This window comes from Hyaena hyaena, unplaced genomic scaffold (assembly GCF_003009895.1).
Source record: "Hyaena hyaena isolate Hyena2069 unplaced genomic scaffold, ASM300989v1 scaffold_90, whole genome shotgun sequence".
NCBI lineage: Eukaryota > Metazoa > Chordata > Mammalia > Carnivora > Hyaenidae > Hyaena > Hyaena hyaena.
This window is the reverse complement of record NW_024080722.1, coordinates 1,312,296-1,332,563: the sequence shown is the minus strand read 5'-3', so window position 1 is coordinate 1,332,563 and position 20,268 is coordinate 1,312,296. Positions and strand designations below refer to the sequence as shown.

Sequence of the window (20,268 nt, the reverse complement as noted above, 5' to 3'; positions counted from 1 at the left end):
AGACGAGTTTAAAGTAATAACCCATCACATCACATGTATATGTGGAAGGGTTCCCTCCGAACGCCTGGGAGCTGAATTCAGCAGGGACTCCTGCTGGCATCTGGAGGGGAAGGAAAGCAAAGGCACCTGCCCAGGGTGGCACAGGTCCTGGCCACCAGATTCCTAGGACTGTGTGCCTGTGTGCATTAATTAAGTAGTTTTAGAGTGGCTGCACGTTAACTATTTTACTAAGGTCACTTTCTAAGGTCATTCCTCATCTTTTACTTCATGGCCTCCAGCTAATATTTTTTGCCCCTGTGGGTCAGGTACTCACGAATACTGTGGGGAGAATGTGGGAGGGAGGGAGCGGCAGGAGTGGCAGGCGGCCAGATAGGGTCCTGTCATTCCTCCTATTTCCAGAAAACCAAGACCAGAAACCAGACAATTCCTCCCAGTACCCAACAGCCGACAGATAGTTCATTCACTTGGGAGAAGATAGTTAATTTTTCAAAGGGGGCTTTTAAATTATAAAGCAGACATATTAATTATAACTTTAATATAACAAATGTTATTAAAAGCAGCAATTCAAAACCATAAATCTTTTCAAAGGTGCACAGGGTTATTATAAGGTCAGTTGGCAGTAATGCAGCTATGATCTGGTATGAATGAAATTCTGGGGTGTGGAGTCAGGGTGGCCTTCCCAGGCCTTAGAGGAAGACACCCCCACCCCCTCTTCCGGACCAGAGCCTCTCTGGAACGGGAGTAGAGAAGGCACAGGTGCATGGTGGCAGGCCTGGCTCATCCAGTGCTTTCTCAGAAGCCTAGAAATCTCTAGCCAGGCAGGAAGCCACAGATTGGATCCCAGGTCCCACACCCCTGCTGGGCTGGGGGCTGGCTCCTCAGCTCCCCTTCCATCTAGCCCCGGTGGGGGGCTTCCATGGCAGCAGCTGTGGGGCTGAGAAGGGAGAGAGCTGGGCCCAACCCCCGCTGTGCCCTGCCTGGGTCCTGCTGGGGAGGCAGAGGGGAGTGGGCGGGCCACGTGCAGGAGGTGAGGTCCCGCTGAAAGGCACTATAGGAGTTGAGGTTTAAGGCAAGGGGCGTCTGAACAATCTCGGACTCCCTGATGCGCACAGGTGGGGAGGGCCGGGCACAGTGAGGGAGAACCCAGCTCCCCATGCCTGCTGCCCCCACTGCCGCCCCTTTGTTCGCCCACTTCCGCCTCGCAGCTGGCAGCCTGCAGAACTCAGCCAGGCACAGCAGGCCTGCTAGCAGCTGGCAAGGCTGGTCCCCATCTGGTCCACCTCCATCCTAGTCAAGGCACTTCTTTTTACCTTCCAATCAAGTGAGTCAGTTTCTAGTACCTCTGGAAGCAGCAAAACTGAGGGGTCCCCTCCCCTTCTCATTTTTGGTTTCCTTCCAGATGGTACAGTTGTAATGTCAGTTTTCTACTTATACTCCACTGACAAAGGCTTCCCTTCAAGGGGACTGAACCACACAAACCTTTAAAAAGTCACAACTTGTCCCAAAAAAGTGATTGTCAATCTCAGGGCATGGCAGAGAATGAGGAAGAGGGTGTCTGTCTTCCGTGCCTCCCTGCGGAGTCATAGCTGGTTCATGGGCAGGACAAAGGGGACAGGAGCTGGCCTTTCACATTTAGTTGCAGCATGGGGCCCCTGAAGGGGGCCGTGGGAGAGCAGAGGGCAGGAACCAGGCTGGTGCCAGAGGGAGCTGGGGTGCGCATGTGTGTGGTGTGCACTCCTCGCGGGTGAAAGCACACGTGTGGATGGAAGCTTCTGAGCGAGTGTGTATTACTGGGCTGTGTGAGGTGGGTCTGGGTATGGGAGGCACAGGAGACCGCCTGAGGTTTCCTTTTCTCCCACTTCCTCTTCCTGTCCTGTGGATTTTCAAGGCTGCCTGCACTCCAGCAAAGCCAGGACCAGCTCCTTGGCAACTATGAGGGGGTGTGGCCAGGGAAAGGCCAACTTCTGGGACCTCGGAAGCGGACACCTGCAGCCTCAGTAACCGGCTCTGGTGTTGGAGGCTTGAGGCCAAGACCCAGCCTCTTGGCCCCTCAGATCCTGAGAGCCCCAGGGTCTCTGCCTCACAGGCTGTCACAGAGGCAGCCTCCCACTCTCACAGCAGGGAGGACCAGTAAAGGAGGCGGGAAAAGCTCCGAGAGGCTCCTCTTCACCTTCAGCCACGCTTGATGCTTCCTGTTCTCACAGCGTGGTTCCTGGGACGACTGGCTGCCCAGGGGTCAGCTGTGACGAGATCCAGCACAGGACAGCCATGCACACGTAGGTGTGTAAACACACCCCCCCAAATGGGGTAGGAGGGACTAAAGGGACATAACCAGACAAAGAAATACTTGGGCCTCAGGGAAAAGGGTCTTAGAGCCAGGGGACACACATTCAGTTACAGGTAAACAGTCTGAGGGAGTGTGTGAGGACACTGAGTGACAGCCAGTGGGACCTTAGAAACACAGGCAGAGGGGTGACGAGCCTGAGGAGGCCCAAGAGCAGAACGGGTGCAGAGAGGCGCAGGCCTGGGCCGGGCGGGCTGGGAGGGCCTCTGGCCAGTCACTTGCAGCTGGCCCGCCCTCCTCCCCCACCCCAGCCTGGAGGGAAGGGTCTCTCAGTGGGTTTCAGGACCCCCAGCGTCCCCTGGGGCTAGTCAGTAAGGGGTGGTCCCTTCCCACTCCACCAGGTACTGAACCTTGCCCTCGGGCGTGACTCTCCTGGCCAGCACCTGGTACTTCTCCCCACAGGCTAACCGCCCCGCTGCGCCGAAATAGTTGGTGATGGAGGACTTGAGGTGGGACAAGGACGAGTCATCCTCACTGATGCTCTCGAACGTGTGGCTGTCAATGCCTTCGTCTGGCCGCTCGGGGCCCGGAGCCCCCTCTGCACTGCTGTCTGAGGGGCAGCGTCCACCCGGCTCAGCTGCCCGCCGCTTTGCCCGCAGTGGCACGTACGCTTTGGCTGCCAGCTTCCTCTTGCGGCTGCCCACTGTCCGTCTATGGCAGGATGGGGGGAGGAAGACGGCGGGGATGGGGTGGCATGACGCCGACAAGTCCCTCTCCCTGAGCGCCCTCCTGGGCGCCAGGCACCGGGGGATGCAGCATCTCACCAATGTCCTCACCATGGTCCCAAGGAGGCCAAGGGGGAGAAACCAGCAGCCAGTGAGTGGCTGAGCCAGGAATGCAAACCTGGGTGTGGCCAGCTCTAAAGCACACACTGCCCACGGAGGACCTCGGCACTGCCCAGGTGGAGGGGACACCACTGCGCCTCCTCGAGTGCAGCTCGGAGGTCCTGCGGGAGGCCCCTTCCCTGGGGAGTCCGATAGATGGGGGTGGGGGGAAGGGTGGGAGGGACTGGCGGGCCTTGTACCCAGAGCCTTGGTTTGCAGACCCGTGCGAGACACACACACAGAAGAACAGAAGGAGGTGGTAGAGAAACACACAAAAGAGGAGGGACGCTTAGAAACCAAAGCCAAGTGCTGAAGAGCTGGCGAAGAGAACCTAAGAAACAGGAGGAAGTAACTACAAATCCCTCTAGAGGCAGCAGAGACAGACACCTAGAGAGGCCTGCAAATAGACACCAAGACACAAGTGGCCTCACATAGTTACAGGAGCCTCTCGTGCTGCCACACAGGCTGTCCCTCTCCCAGACCCCAGACCCTGCAGGGTGCCATTTCCCCTCCCTCAGGCTTCCAAATCAACGGCTCTTTTCCTCAGTGGCCCAGAAGACAGACACCAGATTTAGACAGGCAAGAAGCAGGGGACCCTGTGGACAGGGGTAGAGACACGCAAAATCATGGCTGTAGAGGCCAAGAACCTGGAACCAGAAGGGCCCAGCGGTAAGCGTCACGTAGCCTGCAGCTGATAAAGAGCAACCTGAATGCCCACAACAGAACCAGAGGGTCCCGGTCCCCGAGCTTGAGACCCCAGTGCGCAGAACAAGCCACACGGCACCAGTGGGAGGCGAAGGGCCAGGGGGACGGCGGAACGGGGCCCATCCTGCAGGAAGCTCACCTCGAGTCGTAGGAGAGGCTGGTGGAAGCCGAGCCGGAGGAGCTGGCAGCGTCCGTGGAGTCCACGTCAGAGAAGAAGGTCTGGCCCGAGCTGGCACTGCGGGGGACGAGAGGGTGAGCCTGCCACTGGCCCTCGGCACCCCTTGGGACCCTGCAGGCGTCCCTGAGCCCCTCCCCGACCTTCCTTCGGCCCAGCCAAGCCGCCTTCCCTCTGCTGGACTTCCCACCAGCGTGCCTGGGGGGCCTGCTCCTCTGCCTGTCCATCCTCTGCACGGCCGGCCAGCCTTCGGAGCACAGGGAGCCTCGGGACGCTAGAGGAAGCCTCCCCCCACGCCCTCCCCGGTGGGGAGAGGAGCACTAAGGAGCCTGGCCGCCGCCACCTGGGTGCTATATAGACCCAAAGGGCTTTCATTTGCAGCACCTGTTTGAGCCTTGTAACAGCCACGCAGAAACAGGTGGGGAGGTGCAGAGAGACTGGAGGACCCTGAAGCTGCACGGTCAGTGTCTGGTAAGGAGGGACGGGGGCCCAGGCCGTCTCCTCCGGGAAGCACTAGCTGGCCTTTAATACTTGCAGAAACAAAATGGGGGGGGGTGCATTCCCTCCTGTAGGTGTACGGAGCATGAGGTTCTGTGGGAATACATGGACAGATGCATCCAGCACGGCCTGGGGAGGGCCAGGGAAGGCTCCCTGGAGGAATGCAGGGCAGCCAAAGCAATTCTGGCATAAGGTGTGAGGGCAGGGAGGAGGAGGGGGACAGGGCTGGAGAGGTAGGGAGGGCCCAGGCGAGGCGGCTGTCGGGCCCTGCACACCAACAGCAGGAGGTTATGCTGAAGCTCTGTCGTGGGAAGACCCGTCAGGCAGCCGAATGTAGTGTGGACCCTTTTAACTGGAATGACTCCAAGGGAGCTTCCACTCCCTCGAAAGGCTCTCTGCTTTGCTCTTTCCAGAGCTTTCCTTCATTGCTGGGGAATGGAGGTCTCACTGCTTGCCTCTACCCACACTCCGGAGCAGCCGTCTCTGCCACGTCCCGCTTCGCTACCTTTTCAAACTCTGAATTTCATCCAGCGAGAAGTCAAATATGCTGGCCAGGTGGTGGTTGGTGCTCCAGGCTGAGGTAAAGTCACTCTGTGGACACAGGAAGGAGGGGGAGGATGGGTCAGGGAGCATCAGACCCGCCTCGACACTGCCCTCTCTCTGCTAAGGGCCACATGGGGTTTCTGGGGGCTGGGCCTCCCGAGGGTAGGACTCATCACTCGCTCGATTCCCAGTCTGACCAGGGAGCCACATCAGACCGGCTCTAGCCCCGTCTTCTAGCTGACTGCGTGGCCTGCCCAACTCGGGCTGCGGTTACCTGAACCGTACAAGGTGGACAGCGACACCTGCCTGGGGAGCATGGCCGGTGGTGCCGTCAGGTGCCAGGAGGCGTCGGCATTGCTAGTATTGGTCCTACAGTGGGGCGGCAGCGAGGATGCGGGGCCGCTGAGGAGAGAGCTCTGGAGCCCTGGCTCTAGGCTGGGCCCTGCCACCGGCTGAGGCACGACCTCAGAAAAGTCCCTGCCCTCCCTGGCACTCACTGTCCCCACTGGACCATGGGGGCGAGGATATTACCTACCCTGCCCCGCCCCCTTCAGCCTCTCAGGAGAGCATGGGGAGAGACAGCAGTGGTGGGAGAGCCTGGGGAGAGAGCGGGGGCCTCACAGTGCCTGGCTTTTGCTTGTTTAGCTGCACAAGGAATGGGCTTCTCCTTTAAGGGATGTGGGAGAGTCCCCGGGGCCTGCGAGGGTGGGGGAGCCTCAGTTTCCTGCACAGGAATCCCTAATGAATGTGCCGACCCTGTGTGTGAATGTGGAGAGCAAGAAAACAAGGAACTAACACTGGGAATAGCATCTTCCAGCAAAAACTTTGATCTTTTTCTTCTATAAACTCGCCTTTTCTGCTGCTGAAATTCGTGAGGCAACAAACTGTGGAGACAGAAAGGGGAGAGGGTGGCTGGGTCAGAGCCTGAAGGCCCGGAGGAAGGAGGGGCAGGGCGGGTGGGGACGGGGTGCTCCCTCACAGGGTGATCTGGGTGTGGGAGGGTGCGGAGGGGGTGTGGTGGGTGGAAAAGAGAGAAGGTGCTCGGCCTGGAACGCCCAGGATGAGGGGCTCGGCCAGGAGAGCTAGGGACCTCTCTCACACTCTCGCTTCCCTTCCCTCTCTGCCTTAGCTCTAACCCAGCAAGACGGGACCTCATGATCTGCCTCTCCCTCCACGCAAGGCAATAGGGGCTGTGATGGAAGAAACCTGGGATGCGGGACCAAGTGCCAGCTCAGTCGCTGACTGGCCCTCTCGGGGCGCCCCCAGCTGGGCCTAACCGGGAGGGAGGTGTCCCCTGCTCGCCTGGATGTCGCTGTGCTCTGTGGACCCACCGCACAGCACATAGGCTGGGGCCAGAGCCGGGAGCAGCCGAGACCCCGAGCTCGGTCCTCAGGCACTGACCCAGGCTTGCTCTTTCCTCTCTTACGCAGCTCAGAGGAGGCCACGCTCTCGGGGGGCACCAGGCCCTTGTCGGGCAGCAGCTTCCCTGGTGGGTTGGGCGGGACTCGGATGCGCAGACGGAAGATGCACTTCTTCTTCTTGATCTCCTTGCCGCAGAGGAACCTGGGGAGTGGGCAGGGGGAGGAGAAAGCTCTGGAGTCTGTCGGTCCATCCTCCTGGGGTGGAGAGTCAAGCATTAAAATTACTCTCTCTGCCTCCCTGGAGCCAGAACTAAAATCCAGAGTTGCCCATGGAGACGCTGACCCCTCAAGGCCTGTGGGACCAGGGGTGCAGGTGGTGGCTGGGGGCGTGGCCGGTGGTCCCCCACCCCGTCCTTCCTTCCTCTTGCATGTCTGTGGTTCCTGCTGCTCCTCTCCCTTTTCTTCTCTGCCTCAACCGGCCCCAAGGTCACCTCCTACTGGAAGTTCTAGCTTCCGGTGGAACTGCTATGGCCAAGACACTGGATTCTACACCCTTCTGTTCTCTGGTCTCCCCAGAGAGACTGGAAACACTTGCAGGCACTTCCCTCATCCTTCCAACACTAGCTGAGCTGCCCTGAGGCGAGGAGGTGACTCAGACAGTCCTCCCCTCAAGAGACGATCTACAGGGCACAGGGCGGGCAGGAAGCCCCACTACTCAAGGACAGGGCGTGTCTGGGCCCCACACCATGAGAAGGTGGGAGGAAAACAGGGTGGATAATCTGTCTAGAGATGTCTGGAGAGGTTTCACACAAGCAGGGACCATGTCCTTCTCCTCCCTGTGTCCTCAGCACCCACACAGGGCTGACACAGAGTAGCGGTTCCATAAATAGTTGTTCATGGGGACAGCCAGGTGGCTCAGTCGGTTAAGTGTCCAACTCTTGGTTTCGGTTCAGGTCATGATCTCACGGTTCATGACTTCAAAGCCCAAGTCGGGCTCTGTGCTGAGGCTTCTTGGGATTCTCTTTCTCCCTCTTTCTTTGCCCCTCCTTCCCTCTCTCTCTCTCTTTCAAAAATAAATAAACATTAAAAAAATAAAGTTGTTTGTGGAACCAGTGAGTGAAATGGATGGAAGAGCATCCCAGTTAAACAGAGGGATCTGAGCAACAGCACCGAGTGGGAGAGCAGTGGGTTTGGAATGGCCGACACCCAGAATAAAGCAAAGGATCAGTGGCAGAAGGAGTGGGCAGGGTCTCATCATTAGAGGCCTTGAATGCCATGCTCAGGAGCCTGGGCATTCCGTGCAGTGGCAGCAAGGGATGTGTCAGATGTGAGTTCTGAGAAGGAGTCAGAAGTCTGGAGGGGAAGACACGGGCTGGGGACAAGTTAGGAGGCTGAGGCCCACTCAGAAGAGGGTGAATTGATCCTTCAGTGCCTGGCCCAGAACCACAGACGGCCAGAGCAGGAGGGGCCCTCAGAGATCAGGGGATGCACCCCTGTGGAGCAGAGCCCAGGACCAAAATGTGTCAGGTCACTGAAGTGCTCAGAAAAGGCATCATAAAGGAGGCAGGGTGCTCCCCAGATCTTGAAGAATGGGTAGGACTGGTCACAGAGAAGGGGCGGGAGACCCAGGCTGGAGCACAGGCTGAGCACAGGCCACGAGGCAGGAAGATGCATTACACCCAATCCCACCTGTCGGGGGGCCCCATGCACGCACTCCCTTCCCTGCACGCACCGGCTTTTGTAACTGTTGAGCGCATTGAGGAGATGCGGTCCTCGGTCCGTCACGGGGGTGCTGGTGAGCTGAGGGGGAGCAGCCAGCAGGACAGTCAGACCCAGGCCCATGGGGGCCCCTGTCCCCTCCCTGCAATCTCCGGGTGAGGACCCTGACTTCTTCCAGGATTCCGTCTTTTCACCTCTCTGAGCTCACTTCTCCATCTGGAAATGGGGAGAGTAACTCCCATCCTAGATGTATCCGGGGCTTTAAAAATGCCCATGCCCTTGACCCAGTAATGCCACGCGATGGGGTCTATCACAGAGATCTAACATGAAACACAAACAAAACTTTAAGTACAAAAACGGTCACTGCAGTGTCCCTCCTAATGACAGCCAAATAAGAAAGTACCTGCCCCACAGGCAGGAAAGCAGTAAGTAAACCATGGTGGAAACCAATGAAGCCATTAAAAATGTTGATGAAAAACTTTTCTGGAATATGGAAAAGTATTTACAATATAATATGAATTGAAAAAAAAGATGATTTAAAATTTTATATACTATATAACCTAAGCCAAGGAAAAGGGAAAAACAGAAGAAAGGATGGAATACATTAGTAGCAGGTGTTTATGTGTGGCATGCTAGGGGAGTATGGATAAGTTTTTAAAGTATACTTCCTTATACTTTTTGGCATTTAACAATTTTTCTATCAGGAACATGTACTTTTTTTATATATCAGAAAATAGCAGCTCTATCTTTTAAGACTTTACGGTATGTACAGCTTTTACAAATTATCAAACACTACAAATGAAGATGTTATGTATATGGAAAGTTTTTGCAAAGCATAAATGGTCATCCTGTTTTTAAACTTTTTTTTTTTTGGTAAATTCCTGTCTCATCAAAGAAGGGTTTCAGGCAGTCAGTAGATAAGACACCCCACTTGGGACTGGTGGAGAGGACTCTGAGGTTGCTGCTAGGGAAAAGGGGCATGGCCCCACCACAAGAGAGGTTGGGACGCCCGGGCTCCAGTCCTGGCTCAGCGCCAAAGCTGTGCTGGCTACCTCTGACCTCCTGAAAGTCTGTGGTTGGTTACCTTCCCAGGCTCCCAGGCCTCCATGACCACTTCTGCTATTCAGAGTAAGATCGGCAGGGGGCAGGACCACTTCACTTTCCACTAGAGCCAGGTAATCTGGAGTGGGTCCAACTTCTCTGCAGAGAGCCCTGTTGCAGCCAGATCCACCCCCCCCCCCCCACTCCTCACTGCTGAGTCAGGGCGGCCCCACCCTCGGTCAGGAAGCCCCTTGCAGGGCACGAGCTTAGAGGCTTGGACTCAGGGATGTGGCAGCTGCGAGGCTCGGGTCTTTCTCCCAGCCAAAAGCCCTTGCAGGCAGGCGGTGCTGCTGAGGGGGGGCCCTCCAGAGACCCAGATGCCAGTCCTGCGCTGTGCGACCCCGGGCAAACCTCTCACCTCTCTGGACCTCGGTAAGCCCGCTGTGGAATGGACTCTGGCCATTCTGCCTTCCCGTGGTCCTGCGTACCTTGCCAAGCTGCAGGAGCTCCCAGTGGTGGTTGACAAAAGCCAGAATCTCCTCAAAGTCAAAGTACTTCTTCTTGCTCTGCACCCCCAGGTTGTAGAGGGCCAGGTGAACCACATCCACCCTGGGCAAGGGGGCGAGTAGGTGGGGCTGGGGTGAGGCGGCAGCCGGCCCAGCCTGGCCTGGAGCCTCCGGGGCCCAGGCTGAAGGGCAGGGGCGTGGCTGGGACCCGGTGGCTGGAAGTGGAATTGTTCCCGGAGGGAGGTGGGAGCGGAGCAGCTGGGAGGGGCAGGGGTGGGCCTGGGCCGAGCGAGCCCCCCCATCTCACCATCGCAGGGGCAGCCGCTCAATGTACTCTGGGCCCTGGTTACACACGGAGCAGAAGAACAGGTAGAACCTGGAGGAAGGTGGAGAGGGGCCTGTGGGGGCCAGGGGCAGACACCCCACCCTAGCCCAGCTCTCGCCCGCCCCCTCCCACCCACCTTCCCACAGTCACTGTTGTTTTCGTCCCACGGACCAGTGGTCCCTACAGGAGGCAGGGGCCAGGATGGGGCAGGGCACAGACCACGACATACTTCCCTGCCTCCCCCTATGTCAAACCCTTTCCCAAACATCACTATCCTGGAGCGTGGCCGAGTTCAGAGTGAGCTGAGCTAGGCTGGGCTGCAGTGGGCACTCTCTTCCCCTCTGAGACACATGCACCCATGTATGTGTACACACACACACACACACACACACAATCATAACCCTGACACACCAACCAAGACACACAGTATCTGGTGTGACACTTAGCTTAGCCCCATCCGTTAGAAGCCACATCAATCATCCACCTCCCAGTGGCTCCTCTAGTAGCCTGGGTAGGGGTGTGGCGAGGCCTCCTGCGTCAGACCCCCTTCCCCAAGACTCTGGAAGAGACTGGGGCTTAGGGGAGGTGGTGCTTTGTTTAAGGTCCCCCACAAGCCAATGGCAACCGGGGCTGTGGCCTGGCACAGTCCTCTACCAAGAAGGCCTCCCTCACCCCGAGCTGCCTCCCGTAGACAGGTGCCCCCCTCCCAGACCCCCACCTGCGTAGGGCCTGGCGGGCAGTCTGAAAGAGCCACAGCCAGCGCTGTCCCCTGTCCCCTCAAGGCTGAAGCAGATCAGACAAGCACCTACCGGTCTCCGAACATCATGGGCTCATTGAGGCACTGGGTGCAGGCCTCGTGGAACCACTGTCTGCACCGGAAGCACTGCAGCATCCGCAGGTACCATCTGGAGAGCCAGAGGGGCCGGGTCAGCCAGCCCAGGCGCCTAGCCAGGCGGCACCTCCACAGCCTCTCCCAACACACGCTTGTGCCCCACCCGGGAGAACGGAAGGGAGCTCACAGTTACCGAGCACTGAGGCCGTGCCAGGGGGAGGACCAGGGAGCGGGCATACGCTGTATGGTTTGATCTAACCATCTGGTGAAAGATGGGCCACTGCCCGAATTGTACAGAGTCTGAGTTTAAATGGCCCACTCAAGGTCACTCAGGAAGCAAATGGTGGCTGGTTATTCAAGGTCTGGCCTCCCTAACTTCAAAGCCTGTACTCCTCGTGACACACGGGAGCCCCCATCTCTGGACTGGGCCCCACACACAGCTTCTCAAAACCTACCACAATGGGAAGGTCTGCCCTGGAGACTTGGTGGGAGAATAGTGGCTCCTGTAAACTCCATGGGCAGCACCACGTCTGTTTTTTTTTTTTCACCCAGTCCTGTATCTACCCTGTTGTGGCCATTCAACAACTATGCACTGAATATGAAAGAAGAGCAAAGTGGTGTTTCTTCAATGACAACTGATGCTTTGTTCATAACCTGTCAGGTGCGGTCCATGGACTGTGAGCAGCAGACTCACCTGAGGTCAAGGTTAAACTACAAAGGTTCCTTGGCCCACTCCAGACCTACTCAATCTTTTGTTGCGGGGGGAGGGGAAAGGCAGGAGATGCACTGAGAACCAGTGCCTCAATTCTGTTAAGGTCTCTATAAGCACTTCTTCCTTTGTAATCCCATAGACCTCCTCATACCCGGAAGTTGATGGGGCCGAGGTAATTAATCCCACTTGAGAGGTGAAGAATCTCAAGAGATTTGCCCAAATTGCCCTGCTGGCTGGGGAAGCCCAGTTTCCAGACACCTACTATCTGTCAACAGAGCTTGACGCTAAGACTCAGGACTTGAGAGCATCCTGTAGGGATGTGTCCTGAGGGCAGAGACCCCATCTTTCACTTCTGTGGTTCCTGCCACAAGGTCTGGCGCAGTCAGCCCAAGGGAGCAGGCTCAACCACCCATGGCTACATGGAGGCCCAGGCTGGCAGGGAAGAATCAGACTCTTGTCCTACAGTCAGGGCAAGAATTCCTTCCACAGCATCCCTGACATACGCCCCCCGGCCCCTGCTTGCACACCTCCAGGCGAAAGTACTTTAATGCCTCACCAGCAGTCTGTTTCATCGGTTTGAGCAACGGCAAGGTTTACCTTCAATTCCCTGCGCCAGCAGTAACAGCTAACATTAAGTGCTCTCCAAGTGACAGGCACTGTGTAAGCCTTTATGTGAATTAATCTAATCGCGCTCTGTTCACAACACCGTATAACGCGAAAACTACGATGAGGACTGCACTCAGGGGCTGCACGCGGCTCCAAGGGCCTGGAAGGATCTGGACACTTGGGGCCAGGCTCTTAGTCTTGCTTCTTCCCTTCCTGGGAGCCGCACAGGCTGAGCTCGGGCCCCGCCCCTCCGCGGAGCCCCCCTCCCTCACCCCCGCGGCCTTACTCTCCGGGCCCCCCGCAGTAGCAGTAGCACTGCTGCTGGTTGGTGCGGTGGGGCGAGTCCCACTCGAGCTCCTCCGGCTGGTAAGACAGCACCATCTTCACGGCCTGCAGCGTCCTCGCGATGGCGCCCTTCTTCAGCGCGCCGCCTTTCTGCGGGGAGATGCGGGTCTGGCTAGGCGGTGGGGTCCCAGTGAGGGGTGAAGGCGCGGCCACACAGGTCAGCGTGCGGCCAGCAGAGGGAAATGCTGACCCAGGGACCCGCAGTTATTGCAATATTGTCAGAAACGCAAGGAGCTTTTTCTCATCGATCCCAAATCTATACTCTCTCCATCCCTGAAAAATCTCTATTCATAACAGTATTAATAGTCACACACGACAATAAAGGTGACAGTAATAGCCAATATGTACTGACCGTGGGTGCTTAAATGGATTTTGTCTTTTGATAGCAAAGCATCGTTTATTGGGGGGCCACCTACCCCTGGCGCCAACCCATATCCATTTTACCACTGAGGAAACAGGCTCAGGGAGGCTAAGGAACGTGGCCAAGGACACACTGCTCCCTGGTCAGTGGCAGCAGGGCCGTCTGCCCCCCAAAGCCCAGACTGTGACCTGGAACCAGATCTGGGCCCAGGGAGTCTAGGCTCCCCGGCTGGAGTGGGGAGAGGGAGGGGGCAGGGTGGAGGGCTCACCCGCACAGCCAGCGCGAAGATGCAGCGGCGGCAGAACCACGGGGTGAGCAGGGGCCGGTCGGCACTGGCCGCTATAGGGATGTGGCACTGCTGGTGGTAACCTGCGGAAGAGAGGGGCCTGCTGAGTGCCCACAGGGAAGCGGTGGCCCCAAGCCAGTCAGCCCAAAGGCCACAGGGCGGGGGAGGGCGGCAGCAACTAGGAGGAGCTGTGTGCCTGCCAGCTGCCAGGTGACTGACGGGTGACGCTCCCCAAGGCAGCCAAGTTGGTGTCCAAGCAGGTGACTGAAGGACAGCCTGGGCCCCAGTAGGGGGGGGCGCCACAATCTGGCTTAAGCCTTTGTGCCTCATCTCTCCACCCGTCCTCTCTCCTGAGTTAGGGTTAGCTCCAAACTGCATCCCCTGTCTCACTTTCCTGGAGCCCAGCCCTCCCCAGGGCTCACCTCCCGGGGCCCCCGTTCCCACAGACCGGCCCCCTGTCATTCTGGAGCTCCAAGAGAAACAAGAAGCCTGCTAAGACCCCAACAGGGAGGCATATGCCGTTTGGGGCCGGTGCGGGTGGGGGCCCGCTCACCACACTCACCCAGGCCACACTTCCCACAGATGAGGATCTCATTCAGTGGCCCCGACGTCTTCCCCAGGCAGATGTTGCACTTGGGCTCCTCCCCTGGAACGCCAGCTGAAAGGGAGAGAGGAGGCCCTCCAGGGTCAGGTTCCGCTCCTCGCGGGAATTAGAAGAGTTTAAAAAATCACCTTCCGGTTGCTGATCCTCTACTCAGTGCTGGACGAAGTGCTGGGCCCCATGGGCCAACTCACTGAATCCCCCCAACTACTCTGAGGTACCTGTTATCATTAGCCCATGCTAAAGACAGGGAAATTAAGGCCCTGAGAGGTTAAGGCCCAGAAGTGAAGTGGGAGAGGTGGGATTCAAACCCATGGCTGTTTAACATCAAATCCTTTGTTCTTTCTGACCATATCATGCTGCCTCACCTGCCTAATTTAGCTTGTTTGTTAAACAAAATTTTGTATTAACAATAATAGGCAGAATGTTATAATGAAACTCCATGTTCTTATCAACAATTAAGAACTCATAGCCAATTTTGTTTTGACCAAATTCCCACCCACTTCTCCTCCTGTATTATTTTGAATCAATTCCCAGATCCCTACTCATTTTCCAAAAATATTTCAGTATGTATCTCTGAAATATTGAGACACTCTTTTAAAAAACAAAAACACAACTACAGTGCCTTTACTGCACCTAAAAATTAAAAATGATTTCTTACTGTCACCAACAAATTCAGAGACCATTTACATTTCCAACTGTCTCTTAAACAAAAATATAACAATTCCAAGTGTGTTCAACTGCTTTTAATCTACAAGTTCCTTCTCATCTCTTTTTTTCTCTGCTTTTGGGGGGTGGGGGTTATTGTTGAAGAGTACATGTCTTTTATGTGTGAAAGGTGAATAAATTAATACATTTGTTCCCTCCAGACAACTAAAAGTTTGGTTAAGGGCAGAAATGGGAGCTGCGCATAGCGATATCCCCAGGGCCTCATAAAGTGTGTGGCACAGAACACGTGTTCAAGATGTGTTTGTTGAACATGTGGTCTCTTGCCTCTTATTCTACAACACGCCCCCAGGCAGGGGTTGCCCTAAGCCCCCACTGGCTTAAGGAAGTAAGCCATTGATAGAAACCGATAAAGTAATGAGCTTAAGTAATCAATAACTACGGCCCGCTCAGCCTTGTGCTTTCATCCTGGGCACTGCCAAGGACCGGGCCCCATCTTGTCTGTGAGGAGAGGCAGGGGAGACCAGTCGGTCCCCAGGCGCTGCGGGACACCTGTGTCCCTGGCACACGGTGGGCCTTCTACTCAGTGTCCCACGCAGGGTCTTCCCTCACCTGTTGGCTCCCTGGGTCTTCAATGAGTGGGTACCTTGGGAGAAGAGCCCCCCATTGCTTTGGAACTCTGGATGACAAACTGGGGGTAAGGGAGGCTGGGAGAAGAATCTCCAAGTCTACATTAGCCACAACATCTCGGAGAAAAGGGCAGTTTGGAACCACTACTAACTGGCTGGGCTCTGTGGCCTCTACCTGGCAGGCTCCTTGAAAACATTTCTTACACTAACAAATTCTTTACAAATGCCTCCCTGTAACTCCACAGCACTGGGCTAAGAGTTTTACATGGAGTCTCATTTAACCATCCTGGGAGTCCAGTACTTTTCATCATCTCTCTTTTTCGGAGGAAGAAACTGAGGCTCAGAGAGGTGATGTCACTTGCCCAAGGACAGGCAGCTAGCCAGCCGCAGAGCTAAACCTTGGTCCAAGGTCTACTGAGCCTCCATGCTGGAAACATAAGCGTGCTGTCACTGCTTAGTGATGTCTGTCGTGTCCGTGGGAAGGGACAGTGGTGGCCAGAGTAGGAAGATGTCAGTTGTCTGAGGGCAGGGCACCCAGCCCAGCTCCCTCTCACCCCTGAAGCTGGTCCATCCCTGCCCAGGCATGTCCATCGTCACCTTGCCCGGTCCCTCGCTGCCTTCCTGGCTCTCCAGCAAGCCCCAAGCTGCCTCCGCCGGTTCTCCTCGCGCGGGGATACAGCACACTGTGCTCATGTCTAGAGGTGCCCATCCTGATTGCCTGGGCCCCTCCCTGTTCCTAGCCCCAGACTGACCCAGAGCTCTGTGCAGCAGGGAGTGAAGCACAGCAAGGAAGCAGGCACAGGCCCGAGACCCAGCCCGGTTCTCCCGGCACCTTCCTGAACCACCTTCTCCACCTTCCTGCCTCCCTTGTGACGTGGGAGTAATCAAGGGCATGACAGACGTCAGCAGTGCCTTTCCACGTAAACACACAACTGGTCACCTTATCATCTCCTCACATGGGCTTGGTGGGGAGTAGGGGGACAAGGCCAGATGCCAGGAGCACAAGAGAGAAGGACCAGAAGGAAGTGGAGGAGGGGAGAGGGCCAGGGACGGAGCAGGGCGGCCCAAGCTCTTAGGAGTACTCACCATGCTGTATGTCCTTCCACAGGACCCAGTATTTGGAATTATCTTCAAAAGTCACCAGGCAGCTCTGCTTAGAACTGCTGACCTGGGGCACGGAGAAGGAGGGGCAACATGAGAAAGTGGCTGGGGAAGAGCCACTGGGACGTGGTCTTCCTCTCCCATCTCTGTCCCCGAAGGACAGAGAGATGACACCCACTTGCTGTGCTCCAGGAGGCAGAGCGGGGCTGGAAGGGGAAGGAAGACAGCAGTTCTTGGTAGTGCGCACCCGGTCCCCGGAGCTGCACGGCCAGGGGCCCTGACACCACAACTTGGTGGGAAATGCTGAGGACAGCACAGGCCAAGTGGTCATCTGAGATCCTCTCCAAGCTGGGACGGGGGCCAGGGAGGAAAGGTTTACCCTCTTGATCTTCCCGAGGTAATACAGTCCATCCGTCCAGCGGCACAGCACATACTGGCCCTCTGTCAGCTTGGACATCAGGTCTTTGAAGTTGTTCTTGGCTTTTGCCAGAGCCCCCTTGTTGGGGAGGTGGCTGGTAGCACCATAGGAGTCCCGAGCCCCTGCGTCCGGAGTGCGATTCTCCATCAGCTTCCCCTGACACTGGAAGAGAAAGAGAACAGGGCTTTTACTCCTCGCTCCCCTGCTCCAGGGAAGGAAGGAGACTTCCACTTATGAAACCTGGGCTATGTGCCAGACACTTCTATTATCTCACTGGAGCCTTGTGACAACCCTGAGAGGGAGACGTTATTGCTCCCATTATACGGACAGAGAAACTGAGGTTTGGCAAGGGAAAGCGGCCAGTGGGGAAGAGGCAGAACCAAGATTCATAATCAGGTGGACTGGCTCTAAACCCCGCTTCTCTTTCCCACCCATACCATGCTGCCTTCTAAAGAGACCGAATCTCTCAACCAACCAGAGTGGTCTCCCCACCCAGGCAGCCTGAGCTCCCAGGCTTAGGACCCTGAAGCCCTTTACCTTAAGCAAACCGGTTATCTGAGTGGAGGGCCTTCTCCAGGGGAGCAGCGGAAAGTTTTCACTCTCCCCCTCCCGACCTCTGCCCTGACATCTGGCCAGAGGAAAGTCACCTAGGAAGGAAAAGTCCTAGCTGGCTTGTGACCTGGTATTGACTGGCCACCTGTGTCGTTTGTAATCCCCCTTTCTGTTCTCAATTATGGAGTGATTTAATGAAAACCAATTCTGGGACATTTAAACTCAGTATGCTTCTACTCAGATGCAAATGTGCTCCAAGCAGTTAAGTCATCGTTGGTCACTCTGCACACCTGTCTCTCTCACCAGCCTGTGAAATGTGCTACTGACCCAACGCTCTCTTCTTCCTGCTAATGGTACCACTAATGGTCCCCAAAACTCCTGAGCATCTTTAGACTTCTGCAACCAGGGAGCTGCCACAGTTGGCCAACTTCAAGCCCAGTGATGTCTGGCATCTGGCCCTTCTCTTCCAAGCCCCTGGATTGGTCTGGGTTCAGGCCTCTCTTCTGCTTGGGCCATTCATTCATTCATTCATTCAGCAACTGTTTTCAGAGGCTCAGTTATGCTGGGCACTAGGAGGGGGAATGAGACGCCAGTGCCCTGTGCAGGTCACACCCTGCTTTCCTCCACCAGACTCTTCCCCAGGGCCCCCTGTTCCCTTTCTTATGCTCCCTTCCAGAAACCTTCTGTGGCTCCCCAGTGTCTTCTGCTGACATTGAAAGTCTTCCCCAAGGCTCCTTCCTCCCCTCCACCGACTCACCTGGCTCAATGCCCCTCCACACACTTCCCGCTGAGCCAAACACAGCCTTGCTCTGTTTCCTGCACCCCCTGCTCGGGTTCCCTCTCCGCCATGGCACCTGGTGTCATGATTATTTATAGACAGGGAGAGACTTCTGTGTGTTTTTCTGTGTGAGTGCGTGTGTACTCCCATGAGACTGTGTTTGATGATGTCTGCAGCAGTATGTCAGTGGGTATATGAAATGAAATGCATGTGTGTGCATGTCAGGGGCCATGGGGCAGGCTGGGTACTGTTGGGGTCTTAGCTCCCCAGACCATAGGGTGGCCACGTTCCCCTGCACCCCACACGCCCATTCTGCCCTTTTCCGGAAGGCAGGGCAGCGCGGGCACTGGGCAGGGTGCGCGCTCCGAATCCCTGCCTTCTCCCAGCCACCAGGCTCCCCTGGCGCTGCGAAGTCCCGCCCGCCGGGCCTGGGCCCCGGGCCGCGGCAGGTTCACAAACTGACACTTCCTCCCCCACCGCGCCATTGGGAGCCGGCCGGGTCGCCGCGCCCCCACGGGGCGGGGGGGGGGGGGGGGGGCCCGGGGTGGCGGCCCCCTCCCCGCGCCTCCATCCTCCCGGAGCGGGCCCCCGCGGGCTGTGATTGGCTGATTCAAACCCATCTGCAAAGAAATGCCTGTTTGCGGGTTCCCGTCCGCGTCCAGTTCAAATCCGCGGCACCCGGAGCGCGGGGCCGGGCGGGGGCAGGAAGCGAGGATGATTCATGCGCCGGGGCCTCTCCCAGGGCAGCCGTTGGCTTTTTTAAAAAGGGTGTTCAGGAGGGGGGAAAAACTTGCAGAGGTACCCCCTTCGGGTTCAAGCGCTCCTCTCTTCAGTCGCTCCGACGCCAAGCCTCCCCCGTCCCAGTCCTGCTGCAGCCTGACTTCGGACGTGAGCAAAATCCCAAATGCCCCCGTCGGTCTCCACCCCCGCACCCCCCACCCCCAGGCCCCGAACGGGAAAAGTCAAGATTTGGGGCTAGGGAGCAGCGACCTGTCACCCACGCCCCCCTAAAGCTCGGGGACCCGGGCGGGGCTCCCCGGCCCCGCGGACGCCGCTCACCCCCATCCCAGCCGCAGGCGCGCGGCTGCCCGCGACCCCGACCCCCCCCCCCGGCCCCCGCCCCCACGGAGGCGCTCAGCCCGCCGCAGTCCGGGGAGATTTCGAGAAGAGGGACGTGTGCCTGGAGCGAAGCGTGTGGCGGGGAGTCCCCGCTGAGCTTACCGCGAGCCTGCGTGTCGGCCGGTCCCACTTGGAGTCTGGCCACCAGGCGCATCCGCGGCGGAGGCGGCTGCGCGCGGCCCGCGGCTGCCCGGACGAGTGTCCGCCCGTGGGGCCGGGGTCGGGGTCTCGGCGGGGGCGGGGCGGGGCGGGGGCGCCGCGGGGAGGAGGGGGGCGGCGGGGGAGGGAGGGGCCGGGGCGCTCAGGAAGGGGCCCCCCGGGCGCGGGGCGCCATCTTTTTCGCGTTTTCCCGCGAATTATTGACGTCCCGCTTATGTAATTAGCGGGGGCCGCGCCGGCCCTGCCATTGGAGCCGGCGGCCGCGGGGCCCCGCAGCGCCGCGCGCCCGCCCGCCTCCGCGCGCCCCCGCGCGCCCCCGGCCCCCGCGCGCGCATCCCCGCCGCCCCGCGCGCCGGGCGCAGGCACGCGGCGCGACAGCGCGGGGACGCGGAGCCCGCCGCGACGCGGGCACACGCGGAAGCACCGCCCCGCGCCGCTGGAGGAAACACACTACGCAGCTCGCGGGGCGCAGACCTCCCGCTGGCCCAGACGCGCCGCGGGGAGGTGCGGACGCGCCCTGGCTGCAGGCGGCGACGCAGGCCCGGGGCGGCCGGGCGGGATTCACACACGTAAACACACAGCAGCCCGCGCTCGCCGCGTGGACAGTCGGGCGGGAGACGCAGCACGAGCATGACGTAGAAACAGATGCACAGCGCACGCAGCACAGACCCAAGTTCCCAACACGCGATACACAACAGCACACAAATAGAGACACAGTATAGACATCGATACAAGGAGAGACACAATGTGCACAGCGTGGAGACACAACAACATACACGTAAGGTAGACAACGGATATAGACCCACAACACAGTAACAACACAGACACGGGAAAGTACACTAAAGACCTATCGCACACAAACAACGCACAGGAACAAAACACACAGAATCGCAAATACATGCCGCACACACAAACACAAAGTATAACTAAGTGACACACTGTGAAAGACAACATACAGGGTCACAGGAATAGCAGAGCGAGGCTATGGACGCTGCTGCAGTCACATAGAGTCCTTGCTCTGGGGAGAAATGGCAGACTTGTCCCTAAGCAGACTCCCTTTGT

General features: G+C 57.7%; 1 protein-coding gene across 1 annotated transcript; it reads right to left on the bottom strand.

The window, feature by feature from the left end:
• Nucleotides 1-518: 518 nt before the first annotated feature.
• Nucleotides 519-19,459, bottom strand: PHF19 (PHD finger protein 19). The gene is made up of 15 exons (XM_039234651.1): nt 19,150-19,459; nt 16,560-16,760; nt 16,166-16,247; nt 13,746-13,841; nt 13,166-13,266; nt 12,478-12,626; nt 10,851-10,946; nt 10,024-10,092; nt 9,699-9,819; nt 8,183-8,250; nt 6,491-6,652; nt 5,886-5,973; nt 5,052-5,137; nt 4,013-4,108; nt 519-2,995 (listed from the first exon to the last, which is right to left on the bottom strand). The coding sequence occupies exons 2-15, from the start codon at nt 16,743-16,745 to the stop codon at nt 2,653-2,655; spliced, it is 1,743 nt and encodes a 580-aa protein (XP_039090582.1). The 5' UTR covers nt 16,746-16,760; nt 19,150-19,459; the 3' UTR covers nt 519-2,652.
• Between the last annotated feature and the right edge of the window lie 809 nt (nt 19,460-20,268).

Excerpts from the sequence above, each read along its gene's own strand:
- PHF19 (XM_039234651.1), bottom strand. The coding sequence starts at position 16,745 with ATGGAGAATCGCACTCCGGACGCAGGGGCTCGGGACTCCTATGGTGCT. Across the intron at positions 12,627-13,165 it reads TCTTCGCGCTGGCTGTGCGG|AAAGGCGGCGCGCTGAAGAA; the intron begins GTGAGCCCTCCA and ends ATCTCCCCGCAG. Across the intron at positions 5,138-5,885 it reads TGGAAGATGCTATTCCCAGT|AGTGACTTTACCTCAGCCTG; the intron begins GTTAGTTCCTTG and ends CTGTGTCCACAG.